We start from the raw sequence: 27,654 nt of genomic DNA, 5'->3' as shown, positions 1-27,654 counted from the left end.
GGAGGGAGGAATTATTGACATTTTGCATCAAATCCTAGTCCTAATACATGGTTTTGACCCAAAATGTCAACAATTCCTTTCCCCCTCCACTCCCCACTTCTCTCCCCCCTCCCCACCCAATAGATGCTGCTCAACCTGCTGTATTCCCCCAGCAGACTGTTGCACAGGGATTGGTGCTGGGCCTCATCTCCAGTTTAACTCTGGTAATCCAGCATCCAATTTTTTATTCAGAAATCCTGACAGTCTGGCATTTGGCTCACTCATTCATCCAGCATGCGAGTCAGTCCAGAGTGAAAGTGAGGTGTGTGGCCAGTGCTGAAGTTCTGAAGTGTGGCTGGAGTCCCTAACACCAGGAGTCAGGAATGTGGTTAGCTTTGGCCAGAGAGAGGATCTGGAGGGGATCTGCAGTGCTTGTATATTTGCTCCTGTTTAAACTTGCTGGGTTTACTTGTATATATAAAAAAAAAACCTGGTTATTTATAATCTGCTTGTCTAGCATGAAAGTCAGAGTACCAGATTATTGGACCTTTTTTACTGTATTCTCAATCTATATCTATGACTTGGATGAAAGTATTGTAGCCAAATTTGCTAAGGATGCAAAGGGACATCAATGGGTTAAATGAATGGGCAAAAATTAGATGGCGTACAAGATGAGGGTATACACTTTGGCAGGAAGATTAGACAATCAACATTTATACAAGTAGAGAGTTGTTGTACAGGGATATCCAAGGGGTCCTTTTACATGAAACACAATGTTAACCTGCAGGTACAGCAGTAATTAGGAAGGTGAATGGAACATTAGCCTCTTGTATAGGGAGATAGAGTGCTGCATGATGAATGTTCAGTTGATTCCTGGGATAAGGATTTTATGAAAGATTAAGCAGGTTGGGCTTTTACTTGGTGGTGTTGAGAGGTGATCTTCTTGAAATGTAAGATTCTGAGGGGGTTGGGTGAGGTGGGTACTGAGAGGATGTTTTCCCCTGGGGTAGGGAGTATAGTTGCAGAATAAGGAATAAGGTCATTCTCTTCAGATGGAGATGAGGAATTTCTCCTCGGGTTCTCCATCCACAAGAACTGGAAGTGGTCATGGAATATATTGAAGGCTAGATGGACAAATTTTTGGTTCATGGGAGTCTAAGATCAAGGGCAAGAAAGTGAGGCAAAAATCAGATCCACAGTAATTTTGTTGTGGCAGGGCAGGCTCATGGGGGTGGTGGGAGACTCTGACCAACTCCTGTTCCTATTTTGTTTGCTCAGGGTTGGAAGCTGGGGCTGGGTTTGCCATGTGACTTATTTTTCTTAATTAAAATGGGTGGTGCTAATTGCCTCTGGCTAGAACTCTTGAGAAATGTCTGATATGCATTGGGGTGGCATATCCACTAGATCTGCTGCCTCACCACTCCAGTGACCTAGGTTCAATCCTGACCTCTGGCACTGTCTGTGCAGAGTTTGCACATCCTCCCTTTGACTGTGGGTTTTCCCCAAGTGCTCTGGTTTCCTCCCACATCTCGAAGACAGGCAGTTGCTTGGTTAATTGGCCACTGTAAGTTGCTCCTAGTGTATAGGCAACTACTTCACAAATAACTACCCTGGAGTCCTGATGGAGGGTCTGAATCGGCAATGTCAACTGTTTATTTCCCTCTGCCGATCCTGCCCGACCAGCTGAGTTACTCCAGCATTCTGTGTGTGTTGCTCTAGAGTCTAGCAGCTGCAGCATTTCTTGTGTGACTCAAATTTGAGTTGGTAATAAAATTCTCTCTCAGAATTTGTGTGTGTGTGTATATTTTTTTGGGGTGGGGAGAGGGGGGGCGGGAATCTTTTCAACAGGCATTTCTTGACATAATGCACAAAATCACGATACAGAGGTGATCCCCTCCGTGTGGGTGGTAGAACTGGGAGGGAGGAGAGAAAAAGTTGATGGGGAATGTGGGGAGAATAAAATGGGTAGGATCAGTGTAAATGGGTGGTTGATGGTTGGTATAGACACTGGGCCTGTTTCCACTGTGTATGACTATGATTCTTCAGATTTGACACTGAAGTTTTAAAAACTCATTTATGGCAATCTGCTTTTAAAGTAAAAGGAAGAAGCAAGGCATTTTATGATGACTGATGTCAAGGGAGATCTCCTAGTTCTTAACAAAGTGCTTGTTTCAAGTGTGGGACAAAGTGTTTTAATGTGATGTTAAGTTAGTTAGCACAAGTACATATGAAAGTGACCCCCAAACAGAAATTTAAACCAATGCAATACACAAATATCTTGGACACAAACTGCAAGGTTTTGAACACCTGGAATATTTCTAAATGTTACTGAGTGAACATGAATAGATGGTGTAATGGAGGCAAAGGTTTTGGGGTGGGGGGGAGAATGGATTGGATAACCATGGTAGTAAGAGAATTGGGTGTTTTTATATAAGAATGAGTTAAGATGGGTTGGGTGGTCTTCCCCATCCATAATGCCACTATTATTGGGATGGAAGTGGTGTGTGGCTAACATTTTTATTTTGTTCTTTATGGGTTGTTAAGGTGACAACTCTGAGAATGTACGTTGTAAAAGAAACCAGCTGGATGAGTGTGGGAACAAAATTCTGCTCCCCTCTAAATCCAGAATGAAATGGATATTTTACCACTGATAAGGTTGTCTCAGTGAATGGATAGTCACCTGCATTGTTTGGATTAAATATCACTGATGATATCTGAACAAGCCAAGTTTCCTCATATTCACTTGAATGCTGAAAGTGTTTTGCTTGTCGCTCTGCGCTACCAATTGCACTTTGCCTCTCGCTGGAAACCCTGCATTGATTCTTTTTCTCTCTTAATGAACGCCCTTCCCTCTGCCACTAATATATGGGCTGTTTAACAGAAGCCTGCAGTAAGAGGAACTGGAATGTGAGACTGGAGGCCGTCAGCTCCTTTCACAGTTAGTTTGGAGTGGGTAGTTATAATGGAGAGAAGCTGTACTCCTCTGGGGTGACTCTGAGCCTTGTTTAATCTAGAATCGGGAGCACTGGAAATTTTTCATATTTTCTTACAATGCAGAGGGAGGCCATTTTCCCCATCAAGTCTATGCTGGCTCAGAGAGCAGTCCCATCAGTCCACCCCCCCCCCCCCCCCCCCCCCATTTTCCAATAACCTATTCTCTCTCGCATTGGAATTGGTTTAATTATTGTTACATGTTACAAGATACAGTGAAAAGCTTTGTTTTGTGTACTGTCCAGACAGATCATTCCAAACTTAAGTACATCGAGGTAGTACAGAAGGGAAAATGATAACAGAATGCAGAATAAAGTGTTAACTATATTTATGCCCACCACCCCCTCCCCAGATTCCACTCCTTGCCCACACACCAGGGGCAACTTACAGCAGCTAATTAACCCACCAACTTGGATGCCTTTGGGATGTGGGAGGAAACCCACACAATCACAGAGAACGTGCGAACTCCACACTGACAGTGCCTGAGGTTGGGTCGAATCTGGGTCTCTGGAGCTGTGAGGCAGCAGCACTACCTGGTGCACACCTGTGCTACCCTTGTGGCATAGAAAAAGCCCATTGTGCCCATGCCAGCCAAGGCTAATCCCGCCAGCTCACTTTCAGCTCAAACTGTTGGTTACGGCACACGAAATGCTCACTCAAGCACCTTTTAAATATGAAGGTTTCTGCCTTCACTAGCCATTTTAGGCAGCCAGTTCCAGACTCCATCACTATTACTGTGATGTGTTTATTCTTTCTGTTGAGGGTTGTGGGGAACTGGCACAGAAGAGTTGAGGCCAGCAAGATCAGCCATGATCATACTGAATGGTGGGTCAGGCTTGAGGGGCCGAGTAGCCTACTCCTGCTCCTATATTCTTGTGTTCTTGTAGTTACTGACCTCTTTGCTAAGGGAAGTGGATCCTTCTTCACCTAGGCTCGACCTCTCATAATTTTGCACACCTCTGTTAAATCACTTTGCAGCAGCTTCTTTTCCGAGGAAAACAACCAGCCTAGCTGGGCATTCTTTCCTCACAACTACTTGTAAGTATTATAATAAACGTACGTACAACACAAGTATCTCCAAGGGAGCCACCTCCTTTAGGTTGACATTACAATGCTGGATTTTCATCAAGAATACAGTGAAAGATTGTGGTCTGAGAGTGACTCCATCTGATGTAGGTAAATTGATGCAGTGGTGACGGTCTAGCTCTGGTCTGGTGCACAGCTGCTTTTAGGAAGTGCCAGATGAGCACTTTGCCCTGAAGCACTGAGGTAAATCTTATAATGGGGAAGTGGACCCCCTCATCACTGATCTCAAAATAAAATTTCTGTATTATCTTTTCAAGGGATGTGAAAACTGATGCAGAGATTTTACTTTGAGGTGATTGAAAGGGGAGCAAGGCTGTTGGTATGTGAAAGAATATTTTATTACTTAAGCCCTGCAGTATAACTTGGACTCTTGGATGGGATATAACAGGAGGTACAGAAAAGTAAAGCAAATTTCCCAATTGTATTGTAACCTGTTTCATGTTAAAATGGGACTGGTTTATCTATTGTGTAACATCTGCTTGTACTACTCGTGGCTTACATGTACCACTTTTATTGTTAAGAGACGCATATGCTGACTGAACAGTATTAGACATGCTGGGATTGTTTTCTACATTAGGGATCAAGTTAATAATAAAGAACATTTTTGTACAAGAAAATCCTTTTTATTGGACCATAAAGCCCATCTTTTTCATATTTTAATCACGTACACACTTTTTTCTGTGTTGACCAGTTACACTCTTGCCTCTAGGTCAGAGGGTCGTGGGTTCAAGCACACCGGAAGCCTGAGCACCAGAATCCAGGCTAGCCCTTCAGTGCAGTAGTGAAGGGAGTGCTGCTCTGTCAGGGCTGCTGCCTTTGGGATAATATGTTAACCTGATTCCCTTGGGTGGATGTGCTAGATCCCATGGCACTATTTTGAAAAAGAGCAAGGGAGGTATTCCCGGCACTTATCCACCCAATAAACATCACAAAAACCTTTTTTTTTATTATCAGTCCATTATCACATTGCTGTTTGTGGGAGCTTGCTGTGCACAAACTGGCTGCCGTGTTTTCTACATTAAAACAGATTATTCCTCAAAGATACTTCATTGGCTGTAAAATGCTTTGGGATGTCCGAAAGATGATGCAGAAATGTAACTTTGGTGGGCAGAGAAAGATTTCCCCTCTTGAATAGTTTTAACTTCAGTTTTATCGCTGCTTGATTTCTTTCCTATTCTGCTTTTGTTTGTTGTAAAAATTCTCATCCAAGGCGTTAACCCTACATTTTCTTTCAGATGTTTACAGACCCGTTCTGTATTTCAATTTTTTTTTGCTTTATTGCAGATTCCCAGCATTTTCAGGGTCCTTTTGACCATAATGATTGAATTTTTGCTTTTCCACCCAATGTGGGCTATTGATTTTACTTACTCCTCAAGGGTTCCTTTGGTGTCCTAACAGATTATCTTAAATTATGAAGAGATGCACTTCCATTTCTTTGTGTGTAATGTAATATTACCCATTAAACTGCTTTTTGGACTATATGCCTCATTATTTGGCTTGAACACCACTGTTTATTAGTTGTAAAGACTGAATTTCCATATTGCTAATAAAGAACCAAGCTAAAACCTTCAAATCTGCCTCATTCATTTAATTTCAGGGCAATTTCAGTAATTTTTCTCGATGGTGGGACGTCAACAGGCAATAAAATGGAGCTGAGCCCAAGATTAGATCTGTACGATCTTACTGAATGGGGCTTGTTGGTCATACAGCCTCTCTCCTTATCCTAGTTCTTACTTTGTGTTCAGGCTGGGTTGGAATTTTGGACTGGGTTTGCCATGTGATTTTTTTTTTTAAACACTATATTTTAAGGTGTAATAGGTTTCACTTTATAATAATAGTGAATATTTGAATTAAGACAATATTAGAACGAAGGAGGGGAAATCTGCGAGTAAATAAATAGGGGTTGGCTGATGGCTTACCTATTAAATTCACAGCTGGATGCGGCATGGCGCTGAATGAATTTGCAATGCTTTAAGAATATGAATATAGCCTAAACTTGTCCAGCCACGAATGAAGACGAGAGAGAGATTCGGGGGGAAGAAAGGCTAAAATGAAAGAGACTGTATTTGAGATGCTGAGTGTGTTTAAAATTCAGTTTTTGGGGGTATACCTGCTGCTTAACGGTCAGCAGATAAGGTCGTGCTTTTGCAACAGAGTCCAATGTTGACAAAGACATGAAGATGTGCAGATGTATCTGTACACTGCTGAGGGAGGGAAAATGCATTTTCCATTCATTATCAATGAAATTGGGAATATGCAGCCTACTGCGGCTGAGAACCAGACAGTGCTCTGAGGAAGATGAGAATGCAGTGGGGAGCCTAATCTCTTGACTTCTGTTCAGGGGAAGATCCATGCTGGCTGCCATGTAACCTCGCTCTTCAGTTTGGTGTGAAAGAGGCAAGTCCTGGCTGTGCCCAATGTTGCACACTGGTATAAAAACTGAAAATGCTGGAAAGGGGTCAGGCTACGTCTGTGGAGAGAAAAACAGTTACCATGTTAGGTTGGAGACCCTTTGTCAGAATGGGGAAAGAGGGAAAACAAGTTAGTTTTTAGTAACAGAGGAGGTGGGGGAAGGATCAATAAAACTAAGTGAATATCTCTGATAAGGCGAGACCAAATTGGTTAATGTGCTAGTTAGAAGCAGATTATGCTTCTTTACCTGTGTTGTTAATAGCAGAGCTGTGAGACGTGCCCAGCAGACCGGGCTGTGCTAATAGAGAGAGGAAAAACTGAGCTACAATCACAGAGAGATGACTGGCAGAAATGGTCAGGTCTGACATTCCCTTTGTTCTACCCATCCCTCCCCCACCTTTTCTGCTACTGAACACCAACTTGTTTTCTCCCTTTTTCACTTCTGATAAAGGGTCTGGGACCTGAAACATTAACTCTGTTTCTCTTTCCACAGATGCTGCCTGACCTGCTGAGCAATTTTCTATCTTTATTTCAGATTTCCAACATCTGCAGTTCTCTTTATTTTCATTTTTTTGTTGTAATTGGGCAACTTGGCCTATTATATTAGTGTTGACAACCCTTATCTTAATATGTTGACTTTGTCTGGTCAAATAAAATGAACTGTTCTTAAACGTAGTGGTGTCAGGTTGAATTGATGATCTCTACATAAGATCAAATCTTACACACTGGAATCTGCCTGGATGTCTCTCGGTCCAGAAGGGAATAAGTCAGGCTTCCAACTCCTTGTACTGTTGGTAAGGACAGAGCTAGAATGGGCTGTAAAACCCACAGCAACTCAATAGCATGGCACCACTTAGGCTCTACAGAATGACGTCTTGAAGAAGATCAAGGTGGAAGAGAAGAAAACCAAGGAACCTAATTCTGATTTAGAAAGCAGATGATCATGGCGTGAATCCCAGCGTGCTCAGTGTCTATTGAACAACATCAGCTATTTATTGAAATGAATTGGAAAGCAACATTTTACAAGGTTCAGTATCTTTAATTACTGAACTCCCTGTACTTTCAAATACCATTAGGGCAGTTAAAATCTGTTTTAGGAGCTCATGTTTGTAATTACGATGAAATATCATTGAGTTCTCAGAGGACAATGTATGCACGGGCATGTAAGGCTGAGGCAAATAGATTTTTTGGGGGCGAAAGGGATCAGAGGGATCTTGGGATGCAAGTCCATAGCTCCCTGAAAGTGACAACACAAGTGGATAGGGTGGTAAAGAAGGTGTATGGCATGCTTACCTTCATCGGTTAGGGTATGGAGTATGAAAGTTGGCAAGTCCTGTTGCAGCTGTATGAAACTTTAGTTAGGCCATATTTGGAGTATTGTGTGCAGTTCTGGTCACCACATTATAGGAAGGATGCCGAGGCTTTGGAGAGGATGCAGAAGAGGTTTACCAGGATGTTGCCTGGATTAGAGAGTATTAGCTATAAGCAGAGGTTGGACAAACTTGGATTGTTTTCTCTGGAGTGTCAGAGGCTGAGGGGAGACCTGATAGAAGTTTATAAAATTATGAGAGGCGTAGATGGAGTAGACGGTCAGAGTCTTTTTCCCAGGGTGGAAATGTCAAATACTATAGGGCATAGCTTTAAGGCGAGGGGGGGGAAAGTTTAAAGGAGATTTACGAGGCAAGTTTTTTTTTTGCTCAGTAGGTGCCTGGAATGTGCTGCCAGGGGAGGTGGGAGCAGGTACGACAGCAACGTTTAAGAGGCATTTAGATAGACACATGGCCAGGCAGGGAATGGAGGGATATGCACCATGTGCAGGCAGATGGAATTAATAAGATTGGCATCATGGTCGGCACAGACATTGTGTGTCGAAGGGGCCTGTTCCTGTGCTGTACTGTTCTGTGTTCTAACTGGGACTCAAGGGGCCGAATGGAGACACAAGAGACTGCAGATGCTGGAATCTGGAGCAAAATGCTGCCTGGCCCGCTAAGTCCCTCCAGCAGCTTATTTTTTTTCACTCGTGCTCCTATTTTTGTATGTCCTTTGGGTATGGCAAGACTGAAGAATTCACTTTATAATTTATATAATCCCCACAAGTCGACAATGGGGAGACACAGTCGGAAAATATGCAATTGCACCATTATTAGAAAATTATTATTTTTCTATGTCAGAAACATCAAACTAGATACAGTTCTAAAACACAAGGAGTAACTACTCTTTAGCACCAATTGCCTTGTGTATTCCTAAAATGAAGTCTAATTCTGAAATTAAATTATAGTTCTACATACGTTTTATGGTTTGTTAATGGCAGACCGATTTGTGTTGCTACTTTTGGTAATATTTATGAAGAAAAAATATGCTTCAATTAAATTTAATGTAATTGAAACTCTCGGGTGCAGTGTATAAAGGTGGGGCAGGGAGAAGTAGGAACCTTTCTTCATGGCCCCTGCAATTTGGCGAGCGTGGTTCCGTGATGGACTCGCAATGACGGCCTCCATCGGTGAGGCGAAGGCGGTGGGGTTGAAGCCAGAGAATGGAGCGGCGCCGTACGGGAACTTCACTAACTATTACCGCTTCAATCCTCCAGGCGAGAGGCTACGACTGATACCGGCAGCGGATTTGGCGGCAGAATTGCCGGCGGGAGGAGGCGGAGCGGGGCCGCTGGCGCTGGACGTGGGCTGCAACAGTGGGGTAGGAGTCGGCCCGGGGGTGCGCGCCGTCTGCAGGGCGGCTTGGTCGGTGCGAAGTTTGAACCTTTACCCGGTGCAGTCCCAAACATTCTGGTCCTGTCGCAGCACACAAAATGCTGAGGCAACAAACCATCTGCTGGAGGAACTTAGTGGGTCGAACAGCATCTGTGGGGTGAGGGTGGGAAGGAATCGTCGACGTTTCGGGTTGAGACCCTGCATCAGGACAGAGGGGAGATCAGTGCAAACGGGGTGGTGAATTGAGGAGTGGTTAAATATTTTAGGTTGGCTAGGCCAGTTAGTGGGGGGGGGGGGGGGGCGGCAGGCAGTTGGGAAACATTGGCAGATGGATGATGGAGGCAGAGAGAAAAAAAAACACAAAGCAGGTGAAGCAAGGTGGGGGGAGGATGAAGGTTGGAGTCAGCTGCTGGAGGGAGATGAGCAGTGCTGCACTCTGATTAAAGGAGATGAGAATGGGAACCATTAGGGGAGAGGTACTCTCCTAATGCTGGAGGAACTCAGCGGGTCAGGAGGAGGGAAATCGATGGTTGAGATTCAGGTCGAGATCCTTCATCTGGACAAAGAAGGAAGATGGCCAATACAAAGAGGTGAGGGGAAGGGGTGGAACGTGAGCTGGCAGGTGGATCCAGGTGAGGAAGGGTGATGGGCAGAGGCTGGCAGGTGATAGGTGGAGGTGACAGAGGGCTGCAGATGATGGAATCCGATAGGAGAGGAAGGTGGAGCATGGAAACAAAGAAGAGGTGGGGAGGGCAAGTGGGAACAGTGGGTGGGAGGAAAGAGACATGGTGACGGGGGTCAGGTGGATCAGGAGGAGAGAGAAAAGGGACAGGGGAGGTGGTTACTAGAAGTTTGAGAATTCTGTGTTTGTGCAGCCAGGTTGGAGGCAGGCCAGTTGGAATATGAGGTGCTGTTCCTCTAATTTGCATTTAGCCTCATCCTGGCAGTGAAGGGGGAGGACAGACACATTGGTGTGGCAATGGGAAGGAGAATTAAAATGGCTGGCCACTGGGAGATTCAGGCAGTCACAGTGGATGGAGTGAAGGTGCTTGGTGAACCGATTGTCCAATCTGGCCACCAGGCCCCCATCACTCTCTTTTGCTTCCCAATTCTGTGCCTGTGCTATGCTGCTCTATGTTCCAACTGAATGGCAGAGCACACTCAAGTGGTCAAATGGAGACACCAGAGCCTGTAGGTGTTGGAATCTGGAGCGGAATGCTGCCTGGTCTGCTGAGTTCCTCCAGTAACTCATTTTACACTCTTATTTTTGTATGTTCTTTGGGTATGGAATATTAAGTTAAGGCTGAAAAATTCACTCGATAATTTGTATAATCCTCACAGGTCAGCAATGGGGAGACAGAGTTGGGAAAATCTGCAACTGGACTATTATTAGAAATTGGCTGTGGCTCTGCCATTCATAAAATTACTTCTCTCCCAGATATTGCAGCCAGTCATTGAATTATTTTCCTCATGCCTCTTAACGGTATTGCTGCCAGGTTCATTTATACCAAGAACCCTGTCCATTTGCAATAGCCTAATTCATCAGTAGTTGCAATGGAGACACGAGATGGCAGATGCTGGAATCTGGAGCAACAAACAATGTGCTGGAGGAACTCAGTGGGTCGGGCAGCATCTGCAGAAGGGGAGGGAATTGAGGATGTTTCGGTTTGTGATGCAGGGTTTTGACCTGAAATGCAGACAGTTCCTCTCACGGATGCTGCTTGACCTGCTGAGTTCCTTCTGCAGATTGTTTGTCATCAGTAGTTGCTTCCATTGCTGATTTGACTTGTGTTTATGAGAACCTCGTCCTAAGTTGCAGCTAAATTATGCAGATCCAGTTCAGCCAAGTGCAAAGTTATTTGTTTACAATAATTTCCACCCCTTCCCCTTCTTCTCATTAGATTTCATAAAATCCTGGCAGCAATATTGTTTAGAAAACGGACATCGGATTTGTCCAAGATTTAAGTGCAAGTCCGATGTCCGTTTTCTTGCTGATTGGTAAAGCCACCCTGCTTTGGGGTGTCTTTGCCAATCAGTGTATGGTCCAATGGCAATGCATGTTTAGCTTGAATTAACTCTGTTTGTGGAATTCTGAGCAATGCTGTTGTGATGGTATATTTAGACTGGGCAACTTAACTGGAAATCTGGCAAGTTATTTTGATCCATTTGTTCATTATTCAGTATGTGCTGCTTATTTCCATGTAGCTTCAACAGCATTGAATATTACACATCTGTGAGGCCATTTGGCCCAATAGGACTGCATTTCTTCTTTTGAAGAGTAGTTAGTTTAATCCCATTCCCCTTTCACTGCAAGTTGCTTGTGAGTTATCTTTCCAATTATCCTATTGGGTAGCAGATTTCAAATCCTAAACACCCATTGCATGATTATCCTTGAATCATGATATCCCTTTTGTGTTGATGTTATAGGGTGCCACTACTGGGAACCAGAACACTTGTTCAGCTTTCACTCAATGTCTGCATTGGGTATTGCCACATAAGATTACAAATTGGTGAGGAGTTGTGCTTCTGGCCTTTCCCCAAGGAAGCAACTGTTATTTCCATTTCCTGCGTTAATCATTATTTTGTACTAAGGCTGCTTTAAGGGTAGTTTTGAACTGTGCCTAGTAGGGACTGCCTAGGCCTATTAATGTAATTATAATCAGAAAGGAAGAGGTCTTGCTCCCATTTGGCTTATCTCTAGCCAAGCCGAGAACATTGCTAACCCACTGCACAACCTAGATTTTGCTTACCTTCCAAAAGGAAAGTTGATGTAGTATATATTTTTTTGTAAAATCCAGCCAGTGCTGTACCCGTGTTCTCTATGGATCAGTTTTTGTGACAGATAGGTGTCTGGGATGGAGGTTGTGGATGTACTTACATGCATCCGGAGTTGATACTTGATCAGCTTGCCCGACAATTGAGGAGTACCACTAGCCGCTAATCTATTTGCCTAGGTAAATGCAAGGATTTTGGTTTTTTTTGGGTTTTAAAAATTTGCTTCACAGTTACGATCTTGTAGCTTTTGACACTTGTAATCCTGTTCTGTGCAGTTACAGCATCTGTTCATTTGCACCCTCGCCTCAGTCTTTGATGCTCTTGCCCTGATTTAAGCCCATTGTGCACACATCCTTGTCCTCCCTGCTGTGGTCCATATCCCCATTCCCTACAGCCAAAGGGACATTGAACACTAGCTTCCCACCACAGGCTTCAACCCATTCATTCTGCCTGGGATTGACTGAGCACTGTTGGGCCTGATGCTTGTCTGACGAAACTCATTACTATTCAAAGATGATTTCATTGTTAACCTCACTTTCTCTGCACCGAATCCCTCTTTCCTGCACTTCCACCCCCAGGATTTTTGTCACTGAGACTATCTGATCAGCTGTCAGTGCCCTTCCCCACTGTCAAATTTGCCCTAACCCTTCCCAGTCTTATCAGACTTTTTGTCTCCTTTTGTCACCTGTCTCCCTTTGTAGCTTCTTTTGAGCTTGTGTTATCCATCACCCACCTCCTTGCCAAACTTGCCTTGCCAAGCTACTAACCTGACAACTTTCCTGACCCCTTTGTTGGCTGAACTGGTTAAAATGGCTTTCCCTGCAGACTGCTTTCTCCTACAGATCTGCTGCTATCATCCCTTCCCCCTTGCCTGAACAGCCTGATTTGCTGCTTTCTATGACCTTGTCCTCTTCCCTCTCTAATCTTGCACGCCCTGCAAATGTGCAGAATATCTTCACTCTTCTGAATTAAATGCACCTCTATTTTCCTTGGTTTTCCTCTTCCTTGGCCCTGTGCTCTACTATTTCTCTTCCCTGGACCCCTTGCTTCTCTCCTACAATCTATCTTTGACCAAGCTCTTGCCACCTGACCAAATGTCTCTGTGTGAAGTTGTCAAATTTAGCTAGCTCTCCAAATGTGCTTTGGGATATTTTGTTACTTTATAAATGCAAGTTCTTGTGCCAGCAAGATAACAGGGTTTATGGCTCACCAGGCATTCCGTTTTAAATGTTTGTTTTTTATGACTCTACTTTTTCTACTTTGCAAGTAAAAGACTCCAAATATCTTCCCTCAGGATTTCAGTGTCGCCATGTATAAGCACCTTTGTGAGCTGAAACAAAACCTGAAAGTACTTGGTTGTGACATTGATGCTGACCTGATTCAGCGAGCTACAGAATCCAATCCCTATCCTGAATCCATTTTGTATGTCACTCTGGATATAATGGACCCTGCTTCCCGAGAGGCTGTGTTAAAGCCCTACTTGGACAAATGGCACTGCACATCCTTTGATATTTGCTTTTGCATGTCTGTGACGATGTGGATCCATCTCCATCATGGTGACAAAGGGCTGTTGGATTTCCTCCTTTGTGTATCGGGACTTTGCAAGACTCTGCTGATTGAACCACAGCCCTGGAAGTGCTACCGATCTGCAGCACGCAGACTGCGCAAGCTGGGTGAAAGCAAGTTTGACCACTTCAAAACCCTCTCCATTAAAGGAGACGTGGCCCAGAAGATTCAGCAGTTCCTGATAACCGATTGCAACATGGAGCTGGTCCACTGCTTTGGGAACACCAATTGGGACAGGAGCTTACTGCTTTTTAAGAAACGTTCCTCGAACCAAGGCTGAGCCAAATACATCTAGTGTAGCTAAAAATCAACTACAAATAACTCTAACTGTTGAAATTAAATCTTTTTTACACTGAACTCACTGTCTGTGTTTTGTATAGTTATGGATAAATTTATTATTGAAACTGAGACCTATCATTGCTATCCAATTGATTATTCCACTCTCAGCTTCTCGTTGTGAGTGCATCACTGTATGGATGGAAACTGTTTTCTTCTACACTGGCCCAATAAAGAGAATTTCCTTAGCTAGCTTCAGAAGCTTGTGTGTTATCAGTATGACTGGCCTACCCATGAGGGGGTTTTATCTATATTTTCCCATGTTTTTCAATTTCTTTTCATCAACCATCTATATAAATTTGATCAGTGGCAGTGAATATTATTTGCTTTGTTGCATCATTATTCCCCCCCTCCCCCACCCCAATAATCTCAAAAGCATCCTGCCAGGTTTGAGTTCCATCTTCTTTGTTTTGTCAGCTTCTACTTCTTTTCTCTTCAAGGGATACCTCTATTTCATAGTTTGGAATTAAGAGGACTTTCCATTGGCTCCAAGCCCCTCTGCCACTGGAATTGCATGGTACCCCAATTTTCCTGAGTGTAATGTTAAACAGTGATCTGCCTCCTTTATTCTAAATGGAATAAATATTTGTTCCTGCCTGCCTCGGCTGTGACATAACCCAGTCAAAAGGTTGTGGATTGAAGTTTCACTTCCAGGTACAATTCTGGCCCAGTACAATGCGGAGGAATTGTTGTCCTGTGTCAGTTGCCACCTTGCCTAAAGGGCTAAACCAAGATCTGTTTACCTCCTGCTCCTTCAGATAGCTCTGGTATTTAAAATTGAACAGGCACATTCTCTGGATGCTTCGGTCAGCATTCGTCCCTGCAGAGGAGGATATCTGGTTATTATCACATTGGCTGTTAGAGGTGAACTCCTGTAACACACTGCAGTGAAACTTCGAGCCCTCCCATGAACAGGCTCAAAGTTTAACAAGGGAGATGTTTAGACAAGTGATTAGAAGCCTGGTCAGAATATGATGGGGAGCTTGAGGGTAGGAATTCCAGCTGCATTTTAAGCTGGAAAGGGTGTAGAAAAGATTAACGAGGATGTTACTGGGACTGGAGGGCTTGAGTTGTAAGGAGAGCCTGGGTAGGCTGGGGCCATTTTCTCCTGGAGTGAAGGAGGCTGAAGGGGTGAAATTACAGAAGTTTCAATTTTTTAAACAATTGAGGGGCATAGATAAAGGTGGATGGTCAGTCTTTTTCCCAGGGTAGGGGAGTCTAAGACTAGATGGCATGGGTTTCAGATGAGGGGAAAGATTTATAAGAGATCTGAGGGGCAAGTGGTGGGTATATGCACTGAGCTGCCAGAGGAAGTTGTAGAAGCAAATACAATTACAATATTTAAGACATTTAGGCAGGTACATGGATAGGAACGGTTCAGAGGGATATGGGGCAGACACAGGCAAATGGGGCTAGCTCAGGTAGGCAACTTGGTTGGCATAGGCCTGTTTCTGTGCTGCACAACTCTGACTCCAGGTGTAGCTGCCAGTGATGGAGTAAAGTGTCTGGAGGGCATAAGGTGATGGAATTTGGAGAGCAGTGCTTGAAGGTGCTGGCTGTTGTACTGATGTAGGGAGGCCATGGAGGGATTTGAACATGAGAAACATTAAACTGGAGGGCTTTGCAGGATGAGGAGCCAATGTGAATTGGCGAGCACAGATGATGGGATACAGGTGGTGGAGGCTGCTCAACAGCATCTTGGAATAGGCATGGCTGGAGGTAATTTGGGCATGGGAAAGGGGTTTGGTGGAGGTTTGGCCTTATTCTGAAGGTGGAAGTATGTGGTTTTGGTGATGGAGTGGAGGGGCATTAGGAGCTCAAGCCCTCATTCAAAGAACATGGGTTGTGGGAATCTCACTTAGTATCAGGGCATGGAGTTAGAGGTTAGAGTTTGTGACTTTACCATATAAATTTTCCCAGTTTCACACATTACAACAATGACTGTGCATTTACCTCATTGACTGTAAACTGTTCTGGGGACTTCCTGAAGTTGCATGAAATATTGTACAGGTTTGCTCTTTGGAGAGGGAAGATGAAAAGTAAATGGTGTTGTGTACCCACATGTCTGTACCTTACAGTCATATTTCATTAAGCAGTATTACTTGATTGTAGGAGGTGCCTGATGCTGGATCTGGAGTACCTGCCTGTGTTAGGGGATCTGTTGGTTTATAAATGAGGTACTCTTTCAGTGAAAATACCTTAACTTTGAGATTAAAGTTGAGTGGGTGGGGAATGGTCTCCAATAATCATCAAACCAGCTTGTAACAGTTTTTAAACTATGCATGGTTTTTACCCTAGCTTCTCAGAGCCAAACTGCAGGCCTATGTTTAACACTGCACCATGACTCAAACAGAATTAAGTACTTGGTGCTTTCATTATTACAAGTTGCAAAGCTGAAAGCTATTGTATGCTGGGCTAGGATCAATGAACAGTAAAGAGGGGAACAACCCATTTATCTGGCTTCTCAAGTGGTAGTTGAAGGCATGGGAAGGGGAGACTGGCCTCATTCAAATGGTAACTGGATCAAGAGTGGAGCCACCCTGAGGATCTATGCAGTTCTGCTGAAGGTATCCAAATCATTGTTTTTCCTTTGAGCAAGGGAAGAAAATAAATTGTTTAATCACCCCAGCTCTTTTTTTTTCCCCCTCATGTGCTTCCCCCATTTTTGTTTTAAGTATTTGGCTTGGAGTCATGGAGTTGTACAGCATCATGCCCAGCTATACTAATCCCAGTATTAATTCTATATCCCTCTGCTCTGCTCATTCAAGTACATGTCCAGGTGCTTCTTAAGTGTTACTGTTCCTGCATCTACCACCACCTCTGGCAGCTCATTCCAGATGCCAATTACTCCTTGTGTGGGGAAAAATGCACCCCTCGGATCCCCTTTAAAACTCCTCCATCTCCACTCCCCACCTTAAACCTATGCCCTCTAGTTTTAGACACCCCAACCATGGGAAAGAGAAGATATTTATTTATTAGTCACATGTACATGGAAACACACAGTGAAATGCATCTTTTGCGTAGAGTATTCTGGGGGTAACCCATAAGTGTCGCCACGCTTCCGGCACCAACATAGCATACTCACAACTTCCTAACCCGTACGTCTTTGGAATGTGGGAGAAAACCGGAGCACCCGGAGGAAACCCACGCAGACACGGGGAGAACGTACAAACTCCTTGCAGACAGTGGCGGGAATTGAACCTGGGTCGCTGGCACTGTAATAGCGTTACGCTAACTGCTACACTACTGTGCAATCATAGACTCTGGTTTTCTACCCTATCCTTGCCTCTCATAATTTTATACAGCTCTATGAAGTTGCCCCTGCTCCAGGGAAAACAGTCCCAACCATTCCAATCTCTCCTGATAACTCAAGCCCTCCAATCCAGGCAACATCCTGGTGAGCAAAAAGACGAATTGCTGGAAGAACTCAGTGGGTTGAGCAGCATCTGTGAAGGCAAAGGAATTGTTAACATTTCGGGTAGAGACTCTGTATCAGGACTACACAGATACAGGGTCTCAACCTGAAATGTCAACCGTTCCTTTGCCTCCAGAGATGCTGCTCAACCCACTGAGTTCTTCCACAAGTTTGTTTTTTGCTCCAGATTCCAGCGTCTGCAGTTTCTTGTGTCAGCATCCTTGTGAATCTTTTCTGCACCCTCTCTAGCTTAATCACATCCTTCCTGTAGTGTGGTGACCAGAACTGCACACAATACCAAGTGCAGCTGAACCAATGTTTTGTACAACTGTAATATGATGCAGTTCCAGGGAACAATGTACTTGTACCCCTCGGTGTCTCTGTTCAGCAACACTCTCCAGGTAAATTGGTAAATTCTCTTGTTCTGCTCTCTAGAATCTATAACTGTTCTTGTCCTATCAGTCAGTCATCCATCATTGTGTGTTCACTGACCTAACCTGGCTGATGGTCAAGCAATCCCTTAGTTTTTAAATTCCCTCTGTTGCATTCGCATTCCTCCAGTTGTGGATCAAAATAATTGCTTGCATGCATTTGCACTTAGGCCAGCCAGCAAAGTATTTATCATTCAACCTTTGACCTGCAGGAGTGTGAGGGGAATCAACTGTCTTATGGGTACGGAACACACACACTCTGATTGATTGGATATAAAAACACCATGCTTTGTACATTTTAGAGATGAGCTACAATGATTCCACCAATGCACAGAGATTCATTTATTATCTCACCCAAGGTGAAGCACAAAGGTGTATGCTCAGCCACTTCTGACATCCCTTGTGTGGTAGAGAGTTCTGTCACTAGTCGATATCTGACCACAACAAAAACTCCCTTTTGATTCAATTGATCAATGCAGACACAACAGACCTGTTATCCATGCTCAGCCAACCTGTCATCATTCCCAGTGTTACTGTAGTAATTAATTATCTCAGGAACAAGCTTGTAGCTCTTTTGTTTTTTTCACAAGGCCATTTATCTCTCTTCCCTATTCTTTTAGGCACCTCTAACCCAAACAATTACTCTTCTAAATTATTAGTCCTATTACCTGCTTATCTTGGCGCAGCAGTTTATTGATATCTTTATACCTCCTGTATTATCCTGCTTGATGTGTCCTTGTGTTGACCCAGGCTCTTATTTGCTGTGGAGTTACTACAAAGGCTGCTCTCTTCTGGTGACCTTTGATGAAGTGAGGTTATCTTTAAGCAAACATTCCAGTAGGTTGTTTATTCCTTGCTTCTATTCTATTCTCAGTTTTCTAGTTAAGTTATATAAACTAATTCTGACTTTTGTCTCATTATATGGAAGTTAACCCCATAAGCAACTTCCCATTGTCCAAATGGCTTACTGTGCTCCTCAGCCTGCCCCAGCTCTACGCCCTCTGATATATATCGTGCTCTGTTAAACCTGCCCTCTTGAGTATCCTCAGTTTTGATGCACTGCAGCTGCCGAGGTCCTTATCTCTGGAAAGACCACTCTTCCCACCCGTCCCACATAATCATTTGTCTCTAACCTCTCTTTCCTTTAAAAATCTTCTCTGAAACATTCCTTTCTGATCAAGCTTTTGGTCACCTGTAAGTCCATGAAATGATTTCGGCCTGATCTCTGCTGGTCGTTGCACTGATCAACGCCACAAGGTGTCACCAGAGTGCCATGTTGCACCTCAGTGAGGGGGACATGGGTTCTTGTCAGAAAGCTTTCACTCATCAACTGTCACCAGACTGACAGACTTTACACAATCTGCTGTTGACTTAATGTTGCTATTAGCGTGGAACTTGATCAATAAGAGTTGAATTTGGAATCCCATTTGATTTTTTTTCTGGTTGCCACCCTGAATTTGTCAGTTTTTTTGTTGATATTTTTTTCTTTTATGTAATGTTTCATGATTTATTATTTAGCAGTGACACCAATTATTAGAGCATACTAGTGAGTGAAGACTGACAGAATCTGAAGGTTTGGGAGTGGCCAATATTGTTTTCTTTTCTCTAGTTTCGGAGCTAATTTTGGCAGGTCTTTCCACACCCAAACCTCCTCCATGTTTTGTGCAAGCTTTCAAAAGTGAATTGTACTTACAGTTTAAAGTAAAAATAATGCCATTAACTGGAGTCATACAGCACAGAAACTGGCCCTTCGGCCCACTGACTCTGCCGACCATCAACCGCCCATTTACACCAATCCCATTTTATTCTCCTCACGTTCCCATCGACTCCCCCCAGACTCTACCCCTCATCTACACACTAGGGGCAACTTATAGTGGTGAATTAACCTACCAACCTGCACATTTTTGAGATTTGGGAGGAAACCAGAGCACCCAGGGGAAACCCACTGGTCACAGGGAGAACGTGCAAACTCCACACAGACGGCATCGGAGGTCAGGATCAAACCCGGGTCTCTGGAGCTGTGAGGCAGCAGCTCTACTAGCTGTTACCAGACCTGTCCTCCATAAGCTACATTTGTATAATACCCTTAAAAGCAGTTTATATATGTCACAAAGACGGGCGCATCCTTTCCCGATGAGCTTAACGCATTCTATGCGCGTTTTGAATGGAAGGGAAGTGGATTGTCACCACCCACCCTGTCAGCCTCCAATGCAACTGAACCCGTGGTCACCATCGAGGACATAAGATCAGTCTTCCGGAGAGTGAACACGAGGAAAGCATCTGGCCCAGATGGTGTCCCAGGCCATGTCCTCAGATCCTGTGCTGATCAGCTGGCAGAAGTATTTGCAGACATACTTAACCTCTCCTTGCTTCAATCTCAGGTTCCCACCTGTTTTAAGAAGACCACTATCATCCCAGTATCGAAGAAAAGCAAGGTAACGTGCCTCAATGACTACCGATCAGTGGCTCTGACATCCACCATCATGAAGTGCTTTGAGAGGTTGGTCATGGCACGCATTAACTCCAGCCTCCCAGACAATTGCAATTCACCTATCGCCGAAACAGGTCTACAGTGATGCCATCTCCCTGACCCTACACTCGCTGGAGCATCTGGACAGTAAAGACACCTACGTTAGACTATTGTTTATTGACTACAGCTCTGCCTTCACCACTATAATCCCAATCAAACTCATCACCAAACTCCGAGACCTGGGACTCAACGCCTCCCTCTGCAAATGGATCCTTGACTTTCTGACCAACTGACCGCAATTAGTGAGGATAGGCAGCAATACCTCCAGCACTATTATTCTCAACACTGGTGCCCCACAGGGCTGCGTCCTCGGCCCTCTACTCTACCCCCTATATACTCATGACTGCGTGGCCAGTTTCTGCTCTAATTTCATCTACAAGTTTGCAGATGATACCACCGTTGTTTGAGATACGGCCTCCAGCGATGAGTCGGAGTACAGGAAGGAGATAGAGAGCTTAGTGGAATGGTGTCATGACGACAACCTTTCTCTCAATGTCAACAAAACAGCTGGTCATTGACTTCAGAGGCAGTGTTCATGCACCTGACTACATCAACGGTGCTGAGGTTGAGAGGGTTGAGAGTTCAAGTTCTTGGGAGTGAACATCACCAGCAGCCTGTCCTGGTCAAATCACATAGATGCCACGGCCAAGAAAGCTCACCAGCACCTCTACTTCCTCAGGAGGCTAAAGAAATTCGGTATGTCCCCTTTGACACTCAACTACTTGTATCAGTGCACCATAGAAAGTATCCTATGTGGATGCATCACGGCTTGGTACGGCAACTGCTCTGCCCAGGACCGCAAGAAACTGCAGAGAGTTGTGGACACAGCCCAGCGCATCACGGAAACCAGCCTCCCCTCCTTGGACTCTGTCTATACCTCTTGCTGCCTTGGTGAAGCAGCCAGCATAATCAAAGACCCCACCCACCCGGGTCATTCTCTCTTCTCTCCTCTTCCATCGGGTAGAAGATACAGGAGCCTGAGGGCACGTACCACCAGACTTAAGGACAGCTTCTGCCCCACTGTGATAAGACTATTGAACGGTGAGATGGACTCTGAGCTCACGTTCTACCTTGTCGTGACCTTGCACCTTATTGCACTGTGCTCTCTCTGTAGCTGTGACACTTTACTCTGTACTGTTATTGTTTACCTGTACTAACTCAATGCACTCTGTACTAACTCAATGTAACTGCACTGTGTAATGAATTGACCTGTACGATCGGTATGCAAGACAAGTTTTTCACTGTACCTCGGTACAAGTGACAATAATAAACCAATACATCATAACATTTCCCAAGGTAATTCACAGGAGAGATTTCAGGCAAAATTTAGCACTGAGCCACATGTTAGGGCATGTGGTTAAAAAAGTAGGTTTTAAGGACCATATTCAGTGAGGGAAGAAAGATGAAGAGGTTATGGGAGGGAATTCCTGATGTACCTTGTTGCTGTGGTAAAGATGCTATATAGATGCAAGTTGTTGGTGATCGTGACTTGGTGCACTATTGGTGTAACAGAAGGTCAGTTTTGTGCTCTGGATCTACTGTAATAACTGATGTAGTAGTCCATTTACTGGGTAATTGTGGAAGCAGCTAAAAAGATGGGGACAACTGGTACACCAGTGTTTGTGTATCACAGAACTAACCTCGCTAGAATTTGACACTTAATATTCTTAACACTACCTGTTGATGTCTGTATTTTCATATTCATATTTTACTGAACTTTATTGAATCAATGAGATTGTAACACATAACACAGCACCTTGAATTTTTCATTATTAACCTAAGGCTTACAGAGGAAAACTGAAGTTTTTTTTAAACCCAGTAAAGGTATTTTCCTAAAACTGAAGTTTGTGCTTCATAATTTTATGCATCTCAATTAAATCTCTTCTCAACCTAAACCTGGCCAACCTGTCCTCATAGCTAAGGTTCTCCAGCCCTGGCAGCAGCATCTGCATCTCCCTCTCGTGCTATCACATCCTTCCTGTAGTGTGGTGACCAGAACTGTACCCTCACAGTGACCTAGCTAGTGTTTTATATGGCTCTGGCACAACCATGCACCTCTTCCATCCTGTGCCTTCGTTGATAAACCTTCCTTCAAAGTGTTGTGAATCTTTGCAATTCCAGAGAGCTCTGGAGACAGTCATTCAAGGATGGACAGATGTTTGGAATACAGGGGAGTTGGGGCTAAGGTCAGTTCAGCCATGATCTTATTGAATGGTGGAGCAGGCTTGAGGGGCTGAATGGCCTACTCTTGTTCCTATTTCATATTCATTGAAATGATACCGGGCAGGAGGGTTTGCATGTGCAAGGGCAAATTTGTTTCTTTGAAACACCAAGCTGAAGGGAATCTTAACAGAGGTTTGAAGATTTCGAGTTGGTGAGAAAAATCAAATTGTGTTCAGTGGTTGGAAAGGAGATCGCAAGAGCAGAGCCAGTGAAGATTATCACAAAAGGAGTGAAGGGGAAAGCCAGAATAAAGACTGGTTGGCCACGGAATGTTTTAATGCAAGTGGCTGAGAGAATTTTAAACCTGAGGTGCTGGTGAAGCAAGATTTAACTCAAGTCAGCAGAGCCAACACAATACAGTGTGTTGGTGCTCTCGTGCACTGCATAACCACACTGCAGCAGACTAATTATTATCTGAGTCTTACTTTGGCTTTTCATTTTCCGAATCTGTGACTGGGATTTTTTTACTGTCTGCTTCAAGCAGTTAGCAGATTGCCTCACATGGAGTGAGCTGCACATCCAAGACCTGGACTTGCTCCAAATTGATGTCCTTCTGATTTGAAGCCAATTTAAATCATATCTCATCCCTCTCCCAAGGCTTAGTAATACTTGTATAATGTTTGATGGCTTTGGGAAAGCCCTACTCCACCCATATCCCATGCTTACAGTTTTCAAGTCCCAATGCTATCAGAGTCTCTTGACATTCAATTTGCCATTTTATTTTAAGTCGTCAGCAAAACCTTTGAAATGAGGATTAGCACAGAGCCACTTTTACACTTTGTACCACCAAAACTTTTTGTATAGTTAGTGGGAGGAATGTTGACATCATTCAAAGGCCACCTTAAAAGTAAAATGAGGATTTGCCACCGTTTCTGCTTACCCAGTGTTTTGTCCGCTTTGATCTTGCTCACAGAGCTCTGTCTGCTGAAGTCTGTCCACTGTTGACCACTGAAATGGGCACTGACATTCAGTGGTGTGTCCTTTCAGGGTCAACCTGTCTTGACATTCAGTGCACACTCAGAGTTTTGGGAGACTTTCTGTCCCCTACTGGAGGACCCTACTATTCTCTCTTGGCTAGCCTCATCTACTTTGTTCCAGATCTGGTCTCACATGCTGCAAAGCTCCCTCCATTACCATTCCAACAACCACAACCCCATTTCCCTTTTAAATCCAGTCTACGTGGAGCCATTCTGCTTTGCTTCGGCGTGAAATTTTAAACCAATGTGTGCAGTTCCAGCCCTTGATCCAGCTAATAGTTCAGTAACGAGCTTACTTTTAAATATGGGTGCTCATTTGGGATGAGTCATACTGCGAAGGCAGCTTTTGTTGTGGTTAACATTAAGTGAATACATACATTTTGTTAATACAAACAGCTTTGGGGTTTCTTCATGATCCTTTCCAATGAGACAGTGAGGGGAAATGTGAACTAAAGCAAATAGTAATTAACAATGGGAACAGGAGACATGAGGAGGAAACAAATGAGCTGAACGATACTAAAATTTACAGAACAGAAGATTTCAGAGTCAACCCCTAATTCATGATTTTGAAGAATTGGAATTGGTTTATTATTGTCACGTGCATCAAGATACAATGAAAAGTTTTTACTTGTGTGCCATCCAGATTGATCATTCCATACATAAGTACAGTGAGATAGTTTTAAAAAAAAGAAAACAGAATGTGGAATATAGTGTTACAGTTACAGAGAAAGTGCAGGTAGACAAATAAACTGTAAGGGCTGCGACGAGATAGATTGGGAGATCAAGAGTTTATCTTTTAATGTACGAGAAGTCCATTTAATAGTCTTAGAACAGCGGGATAGAAACTGTCCTTGAGCCTGGTGGTACGTGTCCTCAAGCTTTTGTATCTTCTGCCCAATGGGAGGGGGGAAGAAGAGAGAATGTTCGGGGTGGATGGGGTCTTCTGATGTACTCGTAACAACTTGCACCTCCTCTCTTTGTTTTGTCCACTTTCCAATCTCTCAGATGTGTACAAGTATACAGTCACATTCAGCTCTGTAATATTTACATTAATTCCTTCTTATATTATCTTCTTGTACATAAAGACACAGCGGGATGAGAGGGAAAAACCTTTACAAAGAGAGTAGTTGTGATCTGGAACTTACTGCCATGAGGGATGCTGATAATAGCATCTGTCAGAGCTAATAGAAGGGCCCTGGTTAAGCACTTGATAAAGTAGATCTTGCAAGACAATGTGGAAAGAGCCAGCGAGTGGGAGTGGAACTGGAACTGACTTGATTGCCCTATGGGGAATTGGCACAACTCAATGGGCGAAATGGCAGCTTCCTGTGTCACAATGATTCTATGATTGAGTTCACAATTCTAGATAATGAGCATTTTCTGTTTTTATGCCAGATTCCCAGCATCTGTAGTATTTCCCCCTGTAATTTCAGATAATGGTTCTGTTTGTCCCACTTGCACCTCTGCACCTCTTCCAAATGGACCTTTTGTTCCTTTACCTGTCCCATGACCACTCTCCTATTCCTTCCTCTTCCACTTGCCCCTTGAACGAAGAGGTGTGTCATGATGTGAGCCCTGAATTTGACTTTGTTGAGTTTGGATCTCTATCTCACCTCATTTGATCTTTGCCTTTCTCCATCCCACTTGCAAACTCGTGCATCTCTGGAGAACACCCCCCTGACCTTCATTCAGTGCTGGAAAGCCTGTTTCTTTGCTTCAATGTGACACTTCAAAGGCTAGAGATTGTCCTGTGACAATTCCCTGCATTGCCTCCAACACGTAACTACTTCCTTTATGTTTTGGGTAACCAGAACGGGACACAGTAAATTCAGGCTGAGCTAAGCAGTTTGGTCTTGATTCTCTCTGTGCAGCACTGTTCTGGGTTTTTATAGATTATGTTCTTGTGGCTTTTTTTATAGCCATATTGCATTGGTTGGGCATGTTGAGTGTGAGTAAACTGAGACGCTTGTGTTTCTTCTAAATTTCTCCTACACTGTGCTACTACCATTCATGAATTTCTTGTGCAAAATACAAACCGCTGGAGGAACTCAGCGGGTCGAGCAACATCTGTGCGGGGGAAATGGACAGTCGACGTTTCGGGTCGAGACCCTTCATCTGGACTGGTTTAGATGGGGTCCAACGTCAGTCCAGATGAAGGGTCTCAACCCAAAACGTCGCCTGTCCATTTTCCCCCCCACGGATGCTGCCTGACCCACTGAGTTCCTCCTGAGGTTTGTGTGCTGCTCCAGATTTCCAGCATCTGCAGCCTTTTGCGTCCCCACGAATTGCTTCTGTTGGAGTCACTGAGAAGATGGCTTTAAACATGGGCAAAATTATATTACCGAGGTTTAGCAGGACTCCGAGGGGTAGGTTTCTGTCTGCACTGGGTTTCCCAGAATTCTAATGCAATGACTCCTCACCGCCGCTCCATTCTTCTGTGTATTCTGTGAACCCTCATAAAATGGGAACTAAGGTAAGATATCTTTATTAGTCACGTGTACATCGAAACACACAGTGAAATACATCTTTTGCATAGAGTGTTTTGGGGGCAGCCCACAAGTGTCGCCACGCTTCCGGCGCCAACATAGCATGCCCACAACTTCCTAACCCGTACGTCTTTGGAACGTGGGAGGAAACCGGGGCACCCGGAGTTCAAGTAGATTCCCTGGCTGACGCTGAGGGAATGATTCACTGTCACAGGTTCTACCTTTCAGCGGCGTCGTTAGACGGCACTCCTGTCTGGTGGATGTAGAAAAACCCAGGCACCTTCGAACGAGATTAAGTTGGGCATTTGTTTTATTGCTGTTTGTGGGATCTTGTTGTGCACAGATTAGCAACCATGTTGCCTACAGTACAACGGTGACCATGCATTTTGTTTCTTCTTGCCAATCTGCATGTAAACTTGCAACTACTTTAACTCCTGCAAAATTGAAATCGACACCGCAGAAAAAGAAACGTTCGGGTCTTTCTCAGGTTGGCCACAGGGATCGGTGCCTGGGCCCCAACTGTTCACGATCTGTATCAACAGTTTAGCTGAGGCGACCAAATGTCATATTCACTGATGATACAACCTAGGTGGGATTCTGAGTAAGATGGAAGATGTAAATTGGTTTCAAGGGGTCACAGACAAGCTCAGTGAATGGGCAAGGACATGACAGATGGAGTACAATGTGGAAAGCTGTGAAGTTATTAACTGGTGCACCTAAACAGAAAAGCAGAGTGTTTTTTTTCCTAATGAGGGACTGGAAAATGTTGATGTTCAAAGGGGAGATGAAGAACAATTTTTCACCCAGAGGGTGAGGGAACTCGCTGCCTGAAAGGTATTGGTGTATTATTGTCACTTGTACTGAGGTACAGTGAAAAACTTGACTTGCATACCGATGGTACAGGTCAATTCATCACACAGTGCAGTTACATTGGGTTAGTACAGAGTGCATTGAGGTGGTACAGGTAAAAACAATAACAGTACAGAATAAAGTGTCACAGCTACAGAGAAAGTGTAGTGCAATAAGGTGCAAGGTCACAACAAGGTAGATCGTGAGGTCAGCGTCCATCTCATCGTAGAAGGGAACCGTTCAATAGTCTTATCACAGTGGGATAGAAGCTGTCCTTAAGTCTGGTGGTACGTGCCCTCAGGCTCCTGTATCTTCTACCTGATGGAAGAAGAGAGAATGACCCGGGTGAGTGGGGTCTTGAGGCAGGAACCCTCATCGCATTAAACTACACTTGGATGTGTACGTGAACAGCTGTGACCCGCAGGGTTCCAGAGCTTGCTGGAAGGTAGGATTAGGCTGGAGTGCTTCTTTCTGGGACAGTTACATTGGCCTAAATGCCCTCCTTCCCTGGCATTAACTTTCTGTGAATCTATTTCTGTGCTTAAACTCCTGTGGTAGAACTTGAACCACAACCTTCTGACTCACCGGAGTTGCTGAGCTGGCAAGGTATTGCAGGGCACACCCTTTTTCACCCTGTGCAACCTCATTCAGAAGGGCAGGTCAGTCTTTAGTCAGAGTACCACTTCAGAATGAAGATGTACTGTGTGGTCTAGGCATTAGCTTGAAAACGAACCACCAGCAAAACCCCTGTGTGGGTTGCTGGGTCTTGTTCAGTCTGATACAGCGCCTTGCATGTCAAGGCAAGAGGACTGTGTGCTGTGTGAAGTCGAGTAGGCAGCACGTGACGAGTGACTGCAGAGGGAATTTCTATCATTGTAACTGAATTGGCTTCA

General features: G+C 44.2%; 1 protein-coding gene across 4 annotated transcripts; it reads left to right on the top strand.

Annotated features, from left to right (window-relative positions):
* Window positions 1–8,921: 8,921 nt before the first annotated feature.
* On the top strand, window positions 8,922–14,020 carry LOC127566960 (RNA 5'-monophosphate methyltransferase). Of its 4 annotated transcripts, none has more exons than XM_052009526.1 (3): window positions 8,922–8,968; window positions 9,056–9,159; window positions 13,243–14,020. In XM_052009526.1, exons 1-3 carry the CDS (start codon window positions 8,953–8,955, stop codon window positions 13,792–13,794), a joined length of 672 nt encoding a protein of 223 aa, XP_051865486.1. In that variant the 5' UTR covers window positions 8,922–8,952; the 3' UTR covers window positions 13,795–14,020. The 4 variants fall into 4 exon arrangements, with proteins under 4 accessions (XP_051865486.1, XP_051865485.1, XP_051865484.1 ...); XM_052009525.1 differs by having other exon boundaries at window positions 9,056–9,207; XM_052009524.1 differs by having other exon boundaries at window positions 8,923–9,159.
* The last annotated feature ends 13,634 nt before the right edge of the window (window positions 14,021–27,654 follow it).

The sequence above is a fragment of the Pristis pectinata genome, chromosome X (assembly GCF_009764475.1).
Source record: "Pristis pectinata isolate sPriPec2 chromosome X, sPriPec2.1.pri, whole genome shotgun sequence".
NCBI classification, from domain to species: domain Eukaryota; kingdom Metazoa; phylum Chordata; class Chondrichthyes; order Rhinopristiformes; family Pristidae; genus Pristis; species Pristis pectinata.
This window is presented reverse-complemented; position numbering and strand designations above follow the sequence as displayed.